Below are 18,430 nucleotides of genomic sequence, written 5' to 3' on the forward strand. Positions count from 1 at the left end.
AAGCATGCTCTAAAACAGGACCTTTTGAATGGCTAAAGGAAGATAAGCATAGCAGATTCCCATTTTGTGGTTCGAGTATTTCTCATATTGAAAACAACCAAAAAAAGCAGAGCAAGTTCAAAATTCCACAAGCTGTTGGCAAATGAGATTAAAGAGTCTGACTAAAGCTCTGCTGCATCATTCTTATTTCTCGGTTGCTTTGCCTTTATTTCTGCCACTACTGCTCGTTTCAATCAGGTAACAGGCCATGGAATCGACGTCGTCTCCAAAAATGCTAAACGCCTCGACCACCTGCAGATAGCTGAACCCCATAGATAGCAGCACCTGCATGCTGCTGCTGCTCAGGCCTGGGCTGGACCCCTGATCCCGCTCTCCCTCCTGCCTGGAGACACTTCCGGATGCTCCTGACAAGACAAAAAGGTTACAAGTTCAGCTCATTGCAAAGAATTTATATAATTGTCCAAGCCTTTTCAGTAAGCACTCACTTGCTGCAGAGGATGAGGGTTCGGCTCCAGAAGTCGAGGACCCCATAGGACCGACTTGTTGCTTGAACATATTACTGGCTAGATACTCTGCCCTTGAAGCTTCCATCACCGTGCGTTCCATTTCCCTCTCAGTCAGCTCAATGTCCGAGTAGAAGCGTCCCTCAGCAAGAAGTGCCTACCGAATGAAACAAATCTGTTAGTCAGTTTCAGAGTACAGATGACTGTTCCATTCTTTAGAGATGTTACATCCTTACATTATCAATTTGTTGATCCTGTTGAGCTTTGATTGCTGCCTTTATCTTACCCGCATCAATGTCCGTCTGTTGGATTAACACCAAAAGCGGCGAGCATGAGGATGCGGCGTATGAAGGAATGTTCAAAAACACACACTTACCCCTCGAAGGGAACTATATCCAAGCCCAGCACCAATGGTCCGCCTAAGTGGATCAACAAGAGAATTGTAGTGATTTCCACGGTGGTAGCTTAGCAGAATTGGGGGCTCGTCGGTCTGGTAATTTCGGTGGAATATATTTATAGGTTCTACATCACATAAATAATGATTTAATTGCTAGACTAACAAGAAGGGATCTTATATAACATAGAAAGTCTGAATTAAAAATCATAAAATGCATATAAATCACCTGTGCTGTAGGAATAGATATGTATAGGCCGGTTGTACATTTCTGCTAAAACCTGAATCTCCACATTATTTCCATAGACCTTCAAAACAAAAAGAACAAACCCCAAATTACGAAGAATCACAACCACTCAGGCTCGGGTCATTCCACTTCTTCCCCAATAGTTCTCTTTCCAGTTGGGTCGAACAATCATTAATAAATGATACACAAGAAACAAAATGACATGGTTCTTCATTATTTCAAATCATACTAACATTTATGAGAACATGAAAAGCCAGTTCCCTCCATGATAGAGGCTCAATTTCTATGACATAACCAATAGGCATATATAACCCCTATGTTCTAGCAACTCTAACTTATCTGTTTCTGAAGATCATGTTTCAAAAAATAAATTATTGGCCGAATCTCAGTGAAAGGACGACTCGACGGGTCATAGAAGGCATCATGTTTTTCCTTTTTATCATAAAGTAGGTAGGTGGTTGAGGTGGGCATGCTGGATCTCCAAACTATTAGAGTTGGGGGGATTTTTTTTTTTTTTTTTTTTTTTTGGTGAGTGAAATATGAATGCTGAGACAACTAGCAAGATTGTACCTTATCTCTTCTTTTCCTCTTGCAATAGGGAGTAAAACCTTCTGTTATGAACTGTGAGAAATGATCTCTTTCCCGTTCCTACAACAGAATTTACATAATATGGTTAATGCACAAAGAGAACATCAGGAAAAGATGCCTAGGAAATAACTATTGCATGTTAACTATATCAGTTAATACATTAATAAGCATGTAAGTCATAACAAATATTTATGGTTATATTCTTAAGAGGAACAAGCCAAACAAATACACCGTATGCTAATTGTTTTGCTCAAAATCAATCACTAACAGTTACGAAACGATACAGCACCTAATTACCGCATATTTTGAAAGGTGAAACTGTCAAAGACTAGTAAAATAACTACTGCTCAGGAAGTAACCTCAGTAAATATTAGGAGCTAGGACTAGCTTCTTCGTTGATAGTACAAGTGAGAGTTTTCTCAGTCAAAGTTCATCAAATATATTTTCTGTTTAGGTGAGATGCACTGACCACAAGCACAAGAGGGGTGTACTAATGAAAATAAAGAATATCAGAAAATTACCATATAGTCAATGCACATCTGTCTAACCGAATCATATAGATCTGAATCACCATATACTTGATCTGCAACAGCACGAAAAAGACAGTTCCCATCCTCTAACATTTTTTTCACTTCCAAGCCTTTCACTCGCCTTAAATCAATCACAAATTGGCGTTCTTTTTCCTGTATCAGATAAAAGAAGTGGTTATCACACTACTCTGGCACATGAACTAATATTATTTAGCAAGTTGTAACACATAAACATATAGACCACCAGAATTAATTTAACCATGCAACAGTAAAAAAAACAGCAAGCAAGACATTGACTTGTAGATAGATTCTTAATTTTTATTTGTATAAAGGTATAATAGTAGAGCTCAAGGATGTATAAATGAAACACAATTGTTCAAAAAGCTGAACCAAATAAAACTCACTGCATCATCATAGCCCAAACAAAAGCTCTGGCTTTGCTCATCAGCACTGTTATATCCTTCACCTTCGCAATGAGACCGAGGTGAAGATGGGCGAGATTCAGTTGGCGGTGATCTGATCGATACACCAGGCAAGGCTGCAGGTCTCCTGGATGGGCCTATTCTAATTGCAACTGGGTCCGCAGATGGAGATCTCCTAAAAGTCGAGTTCACTGAGGAAGGCATTGGAGGTGGTGGTGGTGGATATGAACTTCCAGGGATCTTCTGGATAGAACTTCCAACCATTGCATCAGTTTCCCCCTCCATCGACATCCCTACTACCCCTTTAACCAAATCTCCGGGACCTACACTGTCATCATTATGCACTATCTCATCCTCTACCAATTTTTCATCTTGCAGGTTGCTGTTCAAACCTCCAGGAGAAGGATCCTCACTTTTGTTGTCTGAAACAGCACAATGATCTGACAAATCATCCAGTACATTCTGATCTTGCACTTCTACCGAATTTTCATCCTTCACTGTTGCTTGTGACTGCGAAGAAGTGCCAGTAGCTTGTGACTGTGGAGAAGCTTGTGACTGCAGAGAAGCTTGTGACTGCAGAGGAGCCAAAGAAGACAATGGAGTAGGTGGTGATGTTGATGATCTGTTTTGGTTGGATGATGATGAAGACGATGATGATGATGATGAACCGGAAGAACCTCGCTGCACTACAATCCGAGTCATACTTACCCTCTTCACTGAGAACCCAAGGAGACACTTTTTATCCTCTTATTTTTACCCAAATTAGAGATTCACAGGTTTCAGTTTGTCACGTGTTCTGGCCTTGGGAGCAGTCACACCAATTCCACGGGTAAGTGATTTATTCTTCCAGCCGGCTATGCTCTGTTCAGCACGAATCAATCTCTGCATTCCCCTGACAATTCTCATGAGACCTAGACCTCCAAACCTTTTATTCTTGACCAACAAAACCCTCTTTTAAATGAGTACTAGAATTTACCAGTGCTTAAGCCCCGGATAACGAATAATCACATCCAAGACTCCACAACTGCAATTGAAACAAAAGAAATAAACACATAAGTAAAAGTTTCTGGACATTTCAACCTCAAGAAATAGACAAACACAACTGTCGTGATTCATTTGACAAAAGAAATCAACACATAAAAACTGGATTCAGAGCATTTACTAATCATTCAAGATCAACCATTCAAGAACAAGGCAATTCCCAACCGCAATCACCAAGTGATCAAGAATTTCAATTTCCAAGAATTACCAATAACACGTAATTAAATTACACTGCGCGCATCAATACAGTAAACCTTCAATTAATAAGAAACATCACCCAAATCGCACGAAAAAAAAATCGCCACACATACATTTTACGCATAAAATCGACTTCGAATAATCAATCGAGGAGCTGGAGATTCGCAATTTCCGGATTAAAAATCACAAAAACAAAACCTAATTATGAACTGAATTAAGAAATCAAACCCCCCAAGAGTTGACCCGTTTCCAAGCTGGAGACACTCACCTGATTCAATCGATCAATCAGATAGCTGTAGCAGTGTTGCGAAGGCGATGATGAGCGAGAATATGACTTCGGAGAGAGTGTGTGTAGATGTGTGTGTGAATTTATATGTATGTATAGGTGGAGAGAGAATGATAGAGAGAGAAACAGAGGGCAGTTTTGTGGGAAGGAAAAAAAATAGAAGGCTGAGTTTAAAGAAGAAGAAAAATAAAAAGAAGAGCACGTGACTAAGGAATTTAGTTTTTCTTTTTCTTTTATTTTGCATTTGCATCTCTTTTCCACGTGGCATTTCGCACGTGTCCGCAGCAGCTGATTTTCGCCATTTGTTTACTCGTGACTTGATTTTATGGAGTATTTGTTTGTTACCTCAAAAATCAAAATACTCAATATGTTTCCTCAATACTCGGGATAATTCTAAATGAGTTTATATTTTCTCAAAATAACTATTGAATATGACTAATTGACTATAGTCATCGTTCTGTTCATATCTCAATTTCTTATGATTCAAATTATAAATCATTTTCACAAGCCAAAATAGTTGATGGGTCAAGTCCTAGACACGTAAGATTGAAGTAAATTGAATTACTAAAATTAAAAGTAATGCTAAAACTTAAAAGTGTGAAAGTTTGTTTAATTTGAGATGGTACTGTTTTAAAACTTTTGGAACGAAATTAGAAACTTTATTTTTATTAATATTTAACCAAAAAAAAATCACTGGTGTCGAATGATAGTGCCTAAATCTTCACATTATAATATAGAAAATAGATATTGACACCTAATAATATGTTACTGTCAAAAAATTGGATTTTTCTTACGAACTTTGTAATTATGAAATAATATCACGAACTTTATTTCGAGTGTTATTTTCCACCAATGAAAAAATTCCGGCAAATAATATCAGAATACAGATTTTTTTCGTAATTTCCCGACAACTTTGAGAATTTCAAGATTTTCAATATTTGAAAATAGTTTTTCTTGAAGCATACCCTCCACATTTGTTTCTCAATCGATTAATATATCTGAAATTTTTTCACTCGTGGAAAATAACAAATTCCAGATAAAAATTATTATATTATTTGCCAATTTCACAGCCCGTAGAAAAAACCCAACTTTTGACATAGAAAAGCTTTTCACATTTCAATGCATCTCCGAATAATTACATGATTTTTAACAATCACAAATGTCGAAATTATAAAAAGAAATTAAAGTGGAAAAACAAAGAAGCTCCTGAAAATCAGTGGCTGCGCAGCGCCACCGCGGAAAGCACGATCAAGAAGATGAGGATTACGGCGGCGATGAACGACGCCACCACCGCGCCGCTCACACGCTGGCAGAAATCGGTGAACTGCTGGCAGATGGCTAGCCAGTTCACCGTCGAGTTGCCGTTGTGCGATAGGTACACAATCGCCGCCGCTGCTGCCGCCGCCGCCGTCGTAAACGCCGCCACCGCCTGCTTTCATTATATTTTTAAAAATTGCTATTTTTTTTTTGTAAATTAATTAAAGTAGGAGATTAAATGTGATAATAATAATAATTGGAATATTAATTAATTACCGTGTCGAATATGAGAAGAAGAAGCTTGATTCCCGCTGCTTGAGGTCGAACAATTCCAATAATGGAGAAAGGCAATGATAACACTAGGTAGCTACTAGCAATAGCATTTGCCACCACAAAAAACCTATTTTCGATTTTGTACCATCGTTTTAGCATTTTATACGAAAAAGGACATTAATATGCACTGATCACTAGAGAATCCCGTATCATAAAATCATACACACACATCTATACGAGCTACTACTACAAAAGAGGCAATCAAGAGTTTAACAAAAATCACTGAGCGGCGAGCACCAATTAACATTCATGATATCTAAAGAAAATTTTGAGATATCACCGAGCACTGATCAATAGATCGGTAAATATTCGATTTTGTATCATCGTTTTAGTATGGTATATGTATTCGATTTTGTACCATCGTTTTAGTATGGTATACACATACACAAATAAATAAACCTAAAGAAAATATATCTGAACAGCCATAAATATTTACCTACTCCAAAATATAATAGAGAATCTCGTACCATAAAACCACATACTATACATTCAATTTAAGCTACCACTAAATAAACAGGCTTTAGGGAGCACTAAAATTGCTCGCTAATCACCGAGCCCTAATTAATATTCTCAACCACTTATCGAGCACTATATTTTAAGTCAAAGGTCTGAAAAAATTTGAGACTGAATACCTCGATAACTTCCCGAGCAAACATGTACTCGGAAAGTTGTTTATTTAGCTAGCACTTCGGTTTTCGACTAAAATAAAAGTAATAAATTACGATAACGCTTAGTGTGATTACGTGAAAGCGGGGAGATCATCGTAGCTGGCTTGGAACTGGAAGAACTGCGTGAAGAAAGGGAGCGTTTCGTCGGTGGTGCCCATGGTGGCGGCGGCGGCGAGGGCGGCCGCCGCCGCGCATAGCCGGAGAATGAAGTCGAAAATTGAGGCGCCTCTCTTCCACGGAGCTTGCCGGAGTGGAATTGCGGATGTGTAAGCGACGGCTTTGGATTCGGATATGTTTTTTGTCGAATTCATCGTGATTTTTTGTGGATTCGATTAGATGAAAGAGAGAATTGGAAGATATTGTGTTGAAGAATTGGTGAAGAATTTATAGAACGTTGATGGAGAGGGAATATTTTTGGTTGAAGATGGATTAGTTAATTAATCATTTTTATGGATTTTTGAAAATAGGATGAGATTAGGTTATTTTTTTTTTATGTGTGGAGGAGTTGTGATTATTGATTAACTTGCTCCACCTAAATATTTATGATTAATTTTGAATATGGTTTATTGATAAAAAAAATATCATGAATTATTATCGAATTTCTGGAAATTTTGGTAGAACTTGATTGTTATAATCATGAACACTAAGATTACCGACAATTGATGTTTCTGGTAATCAATTCCACACATTAGGACCTCAAAAGGTCTCAAACTAATTGAGGATGGACGGGAATTATATACATCTTCCAACTTTCCTCCATTCTCCGATATGGTATGGATTTATAACCCAACAAATGTACCTTCACCAGACATATTTTGATGATGTGAGGAATGGAATGAAATTATTAAACACATGCATAATGAAATTAAAACTTTCATTTGTTTTTAAATTGAAAGTACAGTTACCAATTACTGGTAGATTATACATTTAGGAAGTGTCTATTTTGAGGATTGAAATATTGATATTTGGTTTCATTTAAGCTAATTTCGCTGGATTAATATTTTCACTAAAACGGTGGATTTTAAAAAATAAAAATGCTTGCATAATCATAAATCATCTATTTTATTCATTACGAAAAGTATATTGGAATTTGGAAACACTCTCTCATTATGAAATGCAAAATAAATTATGCAATTACAATATATATAGATTCAAAGCACCAATGTTATAGAAAAATTATTAAAATAATCGTAATTTCTTATTAGTATTTCACAATTTTTTCATATGACTTAATTCAACTACCACCAAAGTACCATAAATAGTACGTATCTGTCACCTATTCATTTAAACTATATTCCATTTTTAGTTGACAAAGGTAAAAAACAGTTACATAGGTGTAGCCAAGTTGACTCCAAATAAAATCAAATTATAAAATGAAATACTACCTGTAATATAGGAACTATGAACTGTAAAACCCTCACAACCAATAACATAAATAAGTAGAAAACAATCTTGCTCAACCATTTTTCACATCTGTACAAAACCATGCAGAAAGTGCCATTTTCATCACCAAATTTCCCATAAATTCTTGAAATCAATGCTTCAATGCAATCCCCTCTATAAATGTAGTTCAATAATGTTTGCACTTTCATCACAAACTTCTTCACCATGAGATTTGTGAGTCTTTTCTTGAATCTCATTGTCGTAGTGTTTGTGATCTTGCCTAGCTTTGTCGCTTCAACAAATCCCCTTTGTCCCTTCAAATGGCCAATTTGGCATTGGCATTGGCATCACTACTTCCATCCACTGCCCGGAGATGCACCGCCATCTCCGACCTACTCTCCACCACCAACTCCGGTTTACCCTCCTACGCCAAGTATACCGAAAGTTCATCCGCCACCAATCCCGGTCTATAAGCCACCACCATCAACGCCAACCCATCATTCTCCTCCGACTCTTCCTCCCCTAGTCCCGGTCTATAGTCCACCACCATCAACGCCAACCTATCAATATCCACCGCCTCTTCCACCCCTAATCCCGATACATAATCCACCACCATCAACGCCACCCCATCAATCTCCTCCAACTCTTCCACCAAGTGTACCAAAAACTCCACCTCACCACCACCACCACCACCACCATCACCACCACCACCACCACCACACACCCATAACTCCAAGATACAACCCTCCCTCGACTCCGCCACTAATCCCGTTATATAATCCACCACCATCAACGCCAACCTATCAATCTCCTCCAATTCTTCCACCACCAAGTGTTCCAGAAACTCCACCTCACCACCACCACCACTGGCACCACCAATTCCACCACTTGTTCGACCACCTCTTCCACCACCACCACATACCCAAATTTCCAAGCTACAACCCGCCCTCGACTCCACCACCATCAACGCCTATTTGACATACGACTTTCCTCCAACGACACCATCTCCATGAGCTATCATATTATCAACTAAGCTTGTACTAGTAGCTAGCTTTAATATTTTTGCATATTTATCTTTCCCTTATTTTGAAATTCAACAGAAATAAATATGGAGATTGTTGTACTCACCACATTTTGTTTTATGGTTACATCCCTCAATCACAAGAATCACTTGGCAAACAAAATAACACCAACAACACAGAACAAAAGAAACTTCTAATTTCACAAAACAAATCAACTTTCCACTTATTTTGAAATTCAACAGAACATCCCTCACTCACAAGAATCACTTGGCAAATAAAATAGTACTAACACTATTAACACAGAACAAAAGCAAATGCAAATTTCACACAACAAATTAACTTTCCAATTCTTGTCATCACCACAGACAATCAAACACCAATTGTATTACTTCAAAAACAAAAATAAAAAACTAAAGCTATATCAATTAAATGGCCTCAAGGGCAAAATTCCCCCACCATTTTGTGACCATCCAACATAGTAGGAGTTCAATTTATTCGCGATATGGGCCTTCTCGATAAAAAAAAATTTGGGCCCAGGCCCAACCATCAGATTTATTCGCGATATGGGCCTTCTTCATTTTCAGGCTATTTAGTTTTGTGTGGATTTTATTTTTATGATTTGGATTTCAGCATATTTATATTTATGGTGGGGGTACTGCTTCATTGCTTTGAAGTGATGGAGATTTTATTTTGGCATAAAAAAAAAAGTATTTCGAGTGAATAACATAATAAAAATAAATATTCCTTCGTCTAATTACAGTTAGGCAATTCTTTGGACACATAGATTATATAATAAGTAAAATAGGAGAGAGAATAAATTGAATAAGTAAAAAGAGAATAAAATAAATAATTAAAGAAAGAGATCAAGTGTGCTTGAGAGTGAAAAGGTATACTGGAATTACAAAGAGTGGAGGGCTTAAGTCTTAACAATAAAAAAACACTTCAACTTTTTTTCTACTATTGAATTTATCGAAAATTGTCAAAAATTATTTCTTGACTCTTACTAAATTGACGCTACTAAAGATAATATTGTATAAGGTTGGAAGTGCTAAAATTGTGGAGTATAAAGAAAGAAAAAACTTAGCTAAAAAAATATGTTCCAGTGGGAAACAAAAAATAAATAAAAAGACAATCGTAAAAAAACTAGGCAAAATGTAAACTTTATGAATACATTTTTTTTAAGTTGGCATGACTATAACTCTCAACTATCCAATTCTTTGAAATTTTCAATGCACGTTATTAGGATGGAACAAATCAACAAAACTAGAAAAATATGGAGTAAATTATTTTGACGTCGACTTCATAATCTGTTTGACTATAGTCTTCGTCTTAGTGTTAATGATGTCCATTTGCAAACTCCAATGTATAACTAGCTCATAATAATGATGTACAAATTGACTAAACTATCAAATTAAATTATTGAAAATATATAAAGCTGCCATCAAATAAATACTTGTTGTCACTTTTGTTGTTTTTTACTACTTCGATAAGCACACTACTCATGTGTATACATATAATAGCTTATAAATTATTAATGACATCACTAATTTTGCTAATTACATCAAAATTAAAGCTTAATTATGTGTCTTCTCTTTCAACTTCACATAATAATTTAAAGGGAATAATTCGATGTTTGATCAGTAATTTTTTCAAATAAAATCAATACTACAATTAATAACAATTTATAAAATAGTACTACTACTAGTTAATATCAACATAAAATATATAAAACCAAGATTTTAACATAGATTAAATGTGATATATTTATTTTTAAATGGAAAGAAAATAAAGAAAAGACCATAACTGTCTCGATCTGGACTTCTAGTCAATTCTTTGTGAAATTATGTAAGTGCAAAAGTTGTAACTAATTACAAGGAAAATGCAAGTGGAAATTATTAGTGGCTGAGAATTGAGATAATATAGATTCATAGTGATAAAGTTATATCGTGCATTCACAATTTCACATACACCGATGTAGGTATTTCATTCTTATGATTTATTTCAAACAATACACATTTTAAGATTATAAATTAAAATATTACTATATCTTTTAGTATTTTATAAATGAGACGATTCAAAATGATTTCTAAGTCTTCAAAAGTGTACGGATTTACACAGAGTATACAACTATACATATATATGATAAAATAATACAACATGTTGAACTTTACATATGATAAAATAATTTGTTTAAGAATTAGAATTGGAATTTGTCACATCGCTTTCCATTAAAGATTTTTCTGTACCATTTTGGTAGTTATGTTTCTCAAAAATCGAATATATAAATCTTAAATGTTTGACAGTTAACTGAACAATTTTAGTAATGTAAATAATAAATTGACAGTGATGACCAAGTCTTTTATAGCGATTGCTCTACCATAGAAAATGACAAGATTCAGCTCATTTGCCCCATTTAATATGCAATCTTCCACAATTATTATTGCTGTTATTATTTTATTCTCAATTTCAATTAAACCCACATTAATGTTGACCTATATGCAACATAAAGTCAAGCACGAGGATTTTGCACTATCTACAATCCACACTGCAATATTTGTTTAACCTCTTGAAATGGGTGTGTATTCCTCCAATTCATATACACTCTCTAATAGTGTTTAATCAAACCAATTAATATAATTAAATGCTCTAAATTTATTGTGTCTATGAGAGATTCGTATATTCTTTAATTAATTTTGTAACAAAACCCTTATATAGTTATATATGTGGATATCAGCAAATTCATCAGGCCATGAATTCATGCACACATTAACTGGAAAAATATAAATCATAAAATTACATGTGTCCATAATTATTCATATACGATACGATTTTTAATGCAAAACTGATGAAGTAAAATAATACTACTAATAGAGAGAAAATGTGCTTTAGATAGTGAAAAAATGGGATTAACTTTATTAAAGAGAGAAACTTACCACAATTACTGTAACTAATTTTAATAGACGACAATTTCCTTGCATTAATTAATGTACAACGTGTATATAAGCACTGTTCTAAATCATTTTCTATTAAACCCCACATTTTCAGTAATTAGTAACATGAAATAAAACTTGTTAACGCCACAAACTATACTAAAATCGCTACACGATTTTACTTCACAACTCCGGCTGAAGAGGTCTCCCCCACGCTAGTAGGGCGCCGATCGAACGCCCTCGAGCTCCCCGACACGACATAAACCCGACACAAACACATTTCGTGCCTCAACTGCAATTTCAAATAAATAAATAAATAAATTTAAAAATCGCATTATCATATAAATAGACACAATATTTATTTTTTATAAATGAATTGACCGAATTCATACCATAGGCGTTGAGCTAGTAGGGTCTTCCTTAATAGCCCTATATTCATTCATTTTCCACTTAGTCTTCCTCCCCGTGGGAGCCTTCCCCTTGTAGAACACCATGCTCTTCTTCACCCCAATCACCTTATTCTCCGAAGAATACACGTGGCTCGGGGACCCGGTTGCCTTCCAGTACCCGGAGGCCGTGGTGCGGCTCGGCCTCCCCCCGTGCACCTCCCTCTCCTGCCGCGGCATGAAGAAGAACCACTGCTCCGTGTCCCCGTGGCACAGCTCCCCGCAGTGAGCTGTTAAGATTCAAATGAAGTAATAATTAGAAAAACAAATTGGCCAGTGTCGCGTGTATACTGATGATGTCATTAATTACACGTACACGGGAGTTGCCACGGGTCGAGGCGGTAGATGTCGAGGATCGGTATCACACGATGAATGTTGCTAGCCTTGTCCTCTTCTAGCTCGAGCTTGTTGTTGAGATAGAATGAGATGAGTTCTTCTTCGGTTGGGAAGAATCGAAACCCCATTGCCATTTCTTCCATGTTTTTTTAATTTTTGGTTGGGTTTAATAGTTTAGGGTTTTTGGGGATGGGATATGTTATATAGTTATGAGATAGGTGGGATTAGTTGCGTGTTAAATTGGAAAATAAGGGGATAATGAATCATGTCACGCGGTGTGGGGAGAAAATAGAGATACATTTGTCCAATCATATTTTTATATTTAATTTAATTTGGGGGAGAAGGATTTATTACAAAAAAAAAGTAATGAATGGGTCAACTATATAGTATACCCCACTTAAACTGAGAAAATGGCTTAATTATAATAGAAAAATGTTAACATCACTTATCAATGATGACTTAGCACTCAGACTACCACTTCTTTTTATATGTACTATAATTAAGAAGAAGAATAAAGACGACATAGCAATTAATTATTCTAAATTCATCACAATGTCAATATATATTAAATCTTAGCAAGAAAACAATGGCTGCTAAAATAGTCTAGGAGGGAAATTTACCATTAATAGTTAGGTAGTATAGTATTATTAAAATATATAAATGTATGTAAAAAATACTCCGTACTAGAATAATTCGGTTCCTAACAATATTATTTCTTGCTTTCGTTGTCATCGTGACAACATCAATATAAATATAGCTTGTTTGTGTAGTGAACGTGATTAAATGAAAACTCTAAATATTGTACAAATTCAAAACTATGATCTGAACCATTGAAAAATGTCAACAGATCACAAAAAAACATCAACAGGAAAATGTCAACAGAATTTCAACGGTAGTCAATGATTGATGTTGTGTAGATATTGTGTTGATACTGTGTTGACATTAAAATCTTGAAATTTTATACTGTGTTGATATTGTATTGAAACAGTGTTGAAGCTATGTTGAGTAGTTTTGAGTTTGTACAGTATATAAGTTTTCATTTTATCACTACCCGCTTGTGTATAATATTAGAAAATTAGCACAGATGATATATGAGAAGGCGACACATCTCAGGCGATACTAAATCAGAGATTTTCAATATTTCATGTGTCCCATTAAATATGGAGTATAATATTTATTTATTTTTACTATTTTTTCCCCACTCAACATAAAAAAACCACTATATAAAATCTAATGCCAAAACACAAATGTTTTGTAGTACTAGTATTTAGTAGGACTATAGGATGGAGGGAGTATAATTTTCGGATATTGGGAAAAGGTACAATAGAAGAGCAAATATAGTACAAAAATAATGAAGCATAATCAAGATAGGATTTGAATTAAGCCTAAAAATATAATTATACGAAGACCCAAAATTGCTGTTGGGGATTAATTAACCCACTACAAATGAATGGTAGTCGCAATTATATCTATCGACTGTCAACCAATATGGTTGGATTTATGAAGTGGGCATGTTTACATTAATCTTTCTGTCAGTATATACTGCGACAAAGAGATTTTGTTGAGAATAAATCAGACGACTTGACTTGATCAGTAAAGTTGTGAATTTACCACTGATTTTAACAATAGTCTGAATCAACTATTTTCACCACATTTATAGCGAATTACACTTATCATTTATGTAGGAAGAATCAAAGGTCAGTCGCGCACCATTGAGAACTTTGTCACGCAAAAGACTTACTCCTGGACCAATATTGCATATCCCCAAGTCTTCAAGATAAAAGATATTCTCTCTGTTCCACGTTAAGTTAACGATTTTTTTGTTACAAAAGTGGTCTTTGGTAAGTTAAGTAGAGAAAGAACAAAGTAAGAAAGATATAAAGTAAAATAAAAATAAAAATAAATAAAGTTAGAGATTTTAAAATGATTTTTGTAAAAAAAAAGAATAAAGAAAATGACAATCACTTGAATAGAGACCGAGAGTATCTGCAAGTTCGGTTTTATTCTGCTAAAATTATAAGCAAGTAGCACCACCTTATCTGTTCCAAGTTACTTGAGGTGTTCTGTTTTTGCATGGGATTTAAGAAATTGGCGGTTTAAAGTCAAGTGTAAGTAGAATAATATAAGAGAGAATTTTTTTTAACCGAAAAGAGAAATAACTTTAGTAACTTGTGACAAAAATGTAGTAATACAACTTAAATAGCTTAGGATAGAGAAAGTATACAAATGTCAGGTATGGTTTTCTTAGACTAAATACAATGTGATAAATATGTATAAATGATATACTATCAAATAAAGGCAAAGACAGCACAAGTCAAGTATGGTTTTCTTACTATTTAATGAGAAAATTAGCAAAATTGCTGACCTGGCAAATTTGCTACCTTAGGTATTTTCAGCTCAGGGCAAAACTATAGACCTCATCAATAGCAAAACAACTTATCCTTTCCCTGATCAAAGAGGGAAATAAACAAGGTAAAATAGCAAATGTCCGCAAGAAAGCAATCAAACCATCGAGGCCTAACTACCCACAAGTCCGCAACTAATCCAAAAAGGTGGCATTCGCTACGATGATAAGTCAAAGTAGACTTTATCTTGGATTAAATTAGTCATAGAGGGGTGGGATGGGATGGATAATCACGAGACACGGTGCAATCTTAGCACTTTGGAGACGGGTCGAAAGTGGTTTACTAATGCCACCAACTTCTTAAGGTAAATCAAGACAGGTCTATAATTCAGGTTCCCTACCTAATTAATCATCAATGAGTTGACATGTCCCTACACTTATCAGACAACCAGAGGCACTTCTTCTCCTAATTTTGTGTTATTACCACAAAAATGGTAAACAACAATGGCAGCTGCATGATTAGAGTTACACCCAAAGTCTTACAACAATACAAACTGTTTCAAAGCATGGTAGAAGACATAGGTGTATCAAAAAGTAAACGGCTTTGAATTTTCTTTACCAAGTGAGACATTTCTAAGCAATAATCAGTACAAAAATAAGCATGTTTGAATATCAGTAGATTTGAAAAGCTGACACCGACATATCCAACTAGATACATGGACTGGGTGGGTGCCCTTACAAGAAAGGGCACACCCACAGCTTGCAAATCATTAATCCCACCAGCATAAAAGTCAGCATTATAGTTATTCTATGCATGCCTACGGAAAATTGGAAACCAAAGGTCCACCCACATCTTGCAAATCACAAATCCCATCAGTATAAAAGTCAGCATTAAATGTCAACGGGAGCCAAACTGGACGATTCCAGAAAATCAGGAGATAAGTATTACCGAAACCATCAGTATTTATCACTTTAAATTAGACAGATAATCAAGAGATTAGAATGCTTCAAACCTTTACAAGTCTGAGGAATACGAGGCTGTTCTCCTACATTCAAAGAACAGCAGGACAAATTTATGCCAACATGCCAAGATCAGAAGCTTAAAGAATAAGGACACATAAATCTAAGTCTTAGCAAAATTAAGATGATAGAAGCTTAAAGAATAAGGACACATAAAAGTCAGAACTTCCCATTGCTACAACAAAAAAATAAATCCAGTAAGTAACAATTAGTAAAGTAGAAAGGAATTGAAATAGCAAAAGGTAGAACAGCTATCTCTACCAATGATGTACGTATATAAAAACTAGAAAGGCAGTTTACCTCTTTGATAAGATCGCTCAAAGCTTTCACTCTGTTGGAACCGAAGAAAATCAGTTTAATCAATTGAAGTAAACAGGTAAAGAAGAGCGTAACTTGCTGCTAATTTAATAAATATTTCTTATATCTTCCAAGTGAAACTACAATGGTTTAAATAGTAATAGAAAAGAAAGAGACACAATGGTTCAAACGAAAAGATGCATTGCTTAAAAGAAAGAGACTCTTCGTTTTTGATTGGTGACTCTTCGTTTGAATGGTGACTCAAGGACCAACTTAGGCATATTCTCATACAGCCTCCCTTAACTTCCATGATGGTTTCCTCACCCTCGTGCCTCGACGAAGGGCTTCCTTATTCGGTGTCGGCCTATGTTCGGTAGAGAACTTTTGAGACTCATCATCCCTCCCGCCTTCAAGACCTGACTTGTCCCCAAGTAGGATTTGAGGGAACCTACTCCGCAACTCCGCAAGAGCTTCCCATGTAGCATCCTCGGCAGATAAATGACGCCACTTAATCAGAACTTGTTCTTGGTCCTTACCCTTATTCAAGATGGAACGGGTAGCTAAGACCTCTTCAGGCTCGACTATAAGCTGACCCTGTTCAGACAATGGTGGAAGTGGAGTGGCCTGCACGATCTCATTACCCATTCGTCGTCGAAGTAGCGAGACATGGAACACCGGATGTATGCGGCTAGTTTGAGGAAGTTCTAGCTCATATGCCACTGACCCAATCCGTCGCAATATTTTGAACGGCCCATAAAACTTACTAGCAAGCTTTTGATGTGCTCGGCGGAATACAGTCTGTTGGTGATAAGGCCGCAATCGAAGGTACACCCAGTCTCCTACTTCAAATTCTTCCGCTCTCCGTCCCTTATCAGCCTGCACTTTCTGTTGTTGCCTCGCGAGTTCAAGATTTACCTTTAACTCCTTGAGCACCTCATCTCTAGCGCGTAACACCACATCAACCTCCTGCACTAGTGAGGAGCCTGTTTCATATGGTGTGACAACCGGAGGCGGCCGCCCGTAGACAGCTTCGAATGGGGTCATTTTGATGGCACGGTGGAAAGTGGTATTATACCAAAATTCAGCCCATGCTAAATAGCTCTCCCACAATCGAGGCCTAGTAGCGACGAAGCAACGCAGGTATTGTTCTAGACTCCTGTTGGTCACTTCAGTTTGTCCGTCCGTCTCAGGGTGGTACGCGCTACTCATACACAACTTAGTCCCCATCTGGCGAAACAACTCTTGCCAAAAGTGACTCATGAATATTTTATCGCGATCAGAGACGATGGACTGAGGAATACCGTGCAATCTTACCACTTGTCGAATGAAAACTTCTGCCACACTTTTAGCAGTAAAGGGATGAGAGAGTGCAATAAAGTGGCTATATTTAGATAAGCGATCAACGACCACCATCACTACATCCTTTCCAGCTGATCGTGGCAGCCCTTCGACGAAATCCATAGATATGTCAGCCCAGATTACATCAGGAATTTTAAGAGGCTCCAACAGCCCACTTGGCATACGAGTGTCCGCCTTATTACGTTGGCATATGTCACATTGTTGTACATATCTGAGTACAGCTGCCTTCATTCCTCGCCAATAGAATACTTGGTTAAGTCGACTGTAAGTGCGTAAAACCCCAGAATGTCCACCAATGCTCGAGTCATGGAACTCACTAATGATTGTGCGCCTGAGTTTTTCATTCTTGGGTACCACTACCTTGCCCCCCTTTAAAAGGTATCCCCGACTGATGGTCAGTTGAGGATCAACGATAACCCCTGTTTCTATATTCTTCATCAATTTGCGATACTCTTCATCCTCTATCGAAATTTGACGAATTTCAGACCATAGGCTGGTCTGGGAACCGAGATAGCTGATAGTTCAGCCATATCCTCACGTCGTGATAAACTGTCAGCTGCGCCATTTTCCTTCCCCGGGCGGTAGGCGATCTCATAATCATATCCAAGGAGTTTTATAAGCCATTTCTGTTGTTCAGGAATTGAAATTTTCTGCTCTAAAAGGTAACGTAGACTTCGTTGGTCAGTGATTATCTTGAAATGTCGTCCCAAAAGATAGGGGCGCCATACTCGAACAGCTTCCAAGATTGCTAACATCTCTTTCTCATATGTTGATCGCATTCTCTGCTTCTCGCTTAGTCCTTTGCTCAAGTATGCGATAGGCCTCT

The 18,430-nt window shown here is 36.5% G+C and overlaps 3 protein-coding genes across 5 annotated transcripts; all 3 read right to left on the bottom strand.

Annotated features, from left to right (window-relative positions):
- Window positions 1-5: 5 nt before the first annotated feature.
- Window positions 6-4,357, bottom strand: OTLD1 (OTU-like cysteine protease family protein). 3 transcript variants are annotated; one of them, XM_048086230.2, is made up of 10 exons: window positions 4,192-4,357; window positions 3,661-3,708; window positions 2,667-3,566; window positions 2,254-2,415; window positions 1,715-1,792; window positions 1,127-1,205; window positions 880-1,025; window positions 740-805; window positions 486-660; window positions 6-404 (listed from the first exon to the last, which is right to left on the bottom strand). In XM_048086230.2, the coding sequence occupies exons 3-10, from the start codon at window positions 3,384-3,386 to the stop codon at window positions 184-186; spliced, it is 1,647 nt and encodes a 548-aa protein (XP_047942187.1). In that variant the 5' UTR covers window positions 3,387-3,566; window positions 3,661-3,708; window positions 4,192-4,357; the 3' UTR covers window positions 6-183. The 3 variants fall into 3 exon arrangements, with proteins under 3 accessions (XP_047942187.1, XP_047942186.1, XP_047942185.1); XM_048086229.2 differs by having other exon boundaries at window positions 2,667-3,576; XM_048086228.2 differs by having other exon boundaries at window positions 2,667-3,708.
- Window positions 4,358-5,298: 941 nt separating this feature from the next.
- Window positions 5,299-6,804, bottom strand: LOC125191150 (casparian strip membrane protein 2-like). The gene is made up of 3 exons (XM_048088636.1): window positions 6,543-6,804; window positions 5,743-5,866; window positions 5,299-5,638 (listed from the first exon to the last, which is right to left on the bottom strand). The coding sequence occupies exons 1-3, from the start codon at window positions 6,776-6,778 to the stop codon at window positions 5,423-5,425; spliced, it is 576 nt and encodes a 191-aa protein (XP_047944593.1). The 5' UTR covers window positions 6,779-6,804; the 3' UTR covers window positions 5,299-5,422.
- Window positions 6,805-11,740: 4,936 nt separating this feature from the next.
- Window positions 11,741-12,805, bottom strand: NAC090 (NAC domain containing protein 90). Its single transcript, XM_048088292.2, has 3 exons — window positions 12,565-12,805; window positions 12,195-12,478; window positions 11,741-12,094 (listed from the first exon to the last, which is right to left on the bottom strand). Exons 1-3 carry the CDS (start codon window positions 12,725-12,727, stop codon window positions 11,981-11,983), a joined length of 561 nt encoding a protein of 186 aa, XP_047944249.1. The 5' UTR covers window positions 12,728-12,805; the 3' UTR covers window positions 11,741-11,980.
- Between the last annotated feature and the right edge of the window lie 5,625 nt (window positions 12,806-18,430).

Source organism: Salvia hispanica, chromosome 5 (genome assembly GCF_029641045.1).
Source record: "Salvia hispanica isolate PSC_SH4W2 chromosome 5, Shi_PSC_v1, whole genome shotgun sequence".
NCBI lineage: Eukaryota > Viridiplantae > Streptophyta > Magnoliopsida > Lamiales > Lamiaceae > Salvia > Salvia hispanica.

Coding starts and splice junctions, on each gene's coding strand:
- OTLD1 (XM_048086230.2), bottom strand. CDS start 3,386: ATGACTCGGATTGTAGTGCAGCGAGGTTCTTCCGGTTCATCATCATCA. Junction 1,026..1,126: donor TATCTATTCCTACAGCACAG/GTGATTTATATG, acceptor TATGTGATGTAG/AACCTATAAATATATTCCAC. Junction 405..485: donor ACCCTCATCCTCTGCAGCAA/GTGAGTGCTTAC, acceptor TTGTCTTGTCAG/GAGCATCCGGAAGTGTCTCC.
- NAC090 (XM_048088292.2), bottom strand. CDS start 12,727: ATGGAAGAAATGGCAATGGGGTTTCGATTCTTCCCAACCGAAGAAGAA. Junction 12,479..12,564: donor CGACCCGTGGCAACTCCCGT/GTACGTGTAATT, acceptor GAATCTTAACAG/CTCACTGCGGGGAGCTGTGC. Junction 12,095..12,194: donor CTACTAGCTCAACGCCTATG/GTATGAATTCGG, acceptor TTGAAATTGCAG/TTGAGGCACGAAATGTGTTT.
- LOC125191150 (XM_048088636.1), bottom strand. CDS start 6,778: ATGAATTCGACAAAAAACATATCCGAATCCAAAGCCGTCGCTTACACA. Junction 5,867..6,542: donor GATGATCTCCCCGCTTTCAC/GTAATCACACTA, acceptor AATCGAAAATAG/GTTTTTTGTGGTGGCAAATG. Junction 5,639..5,742: donor TTCTTCTCATATTCGACACG/GTAATTAATTAA, acceptor TAATGAAAGCAG/GCGGTGGCGGCGTTTACGAC.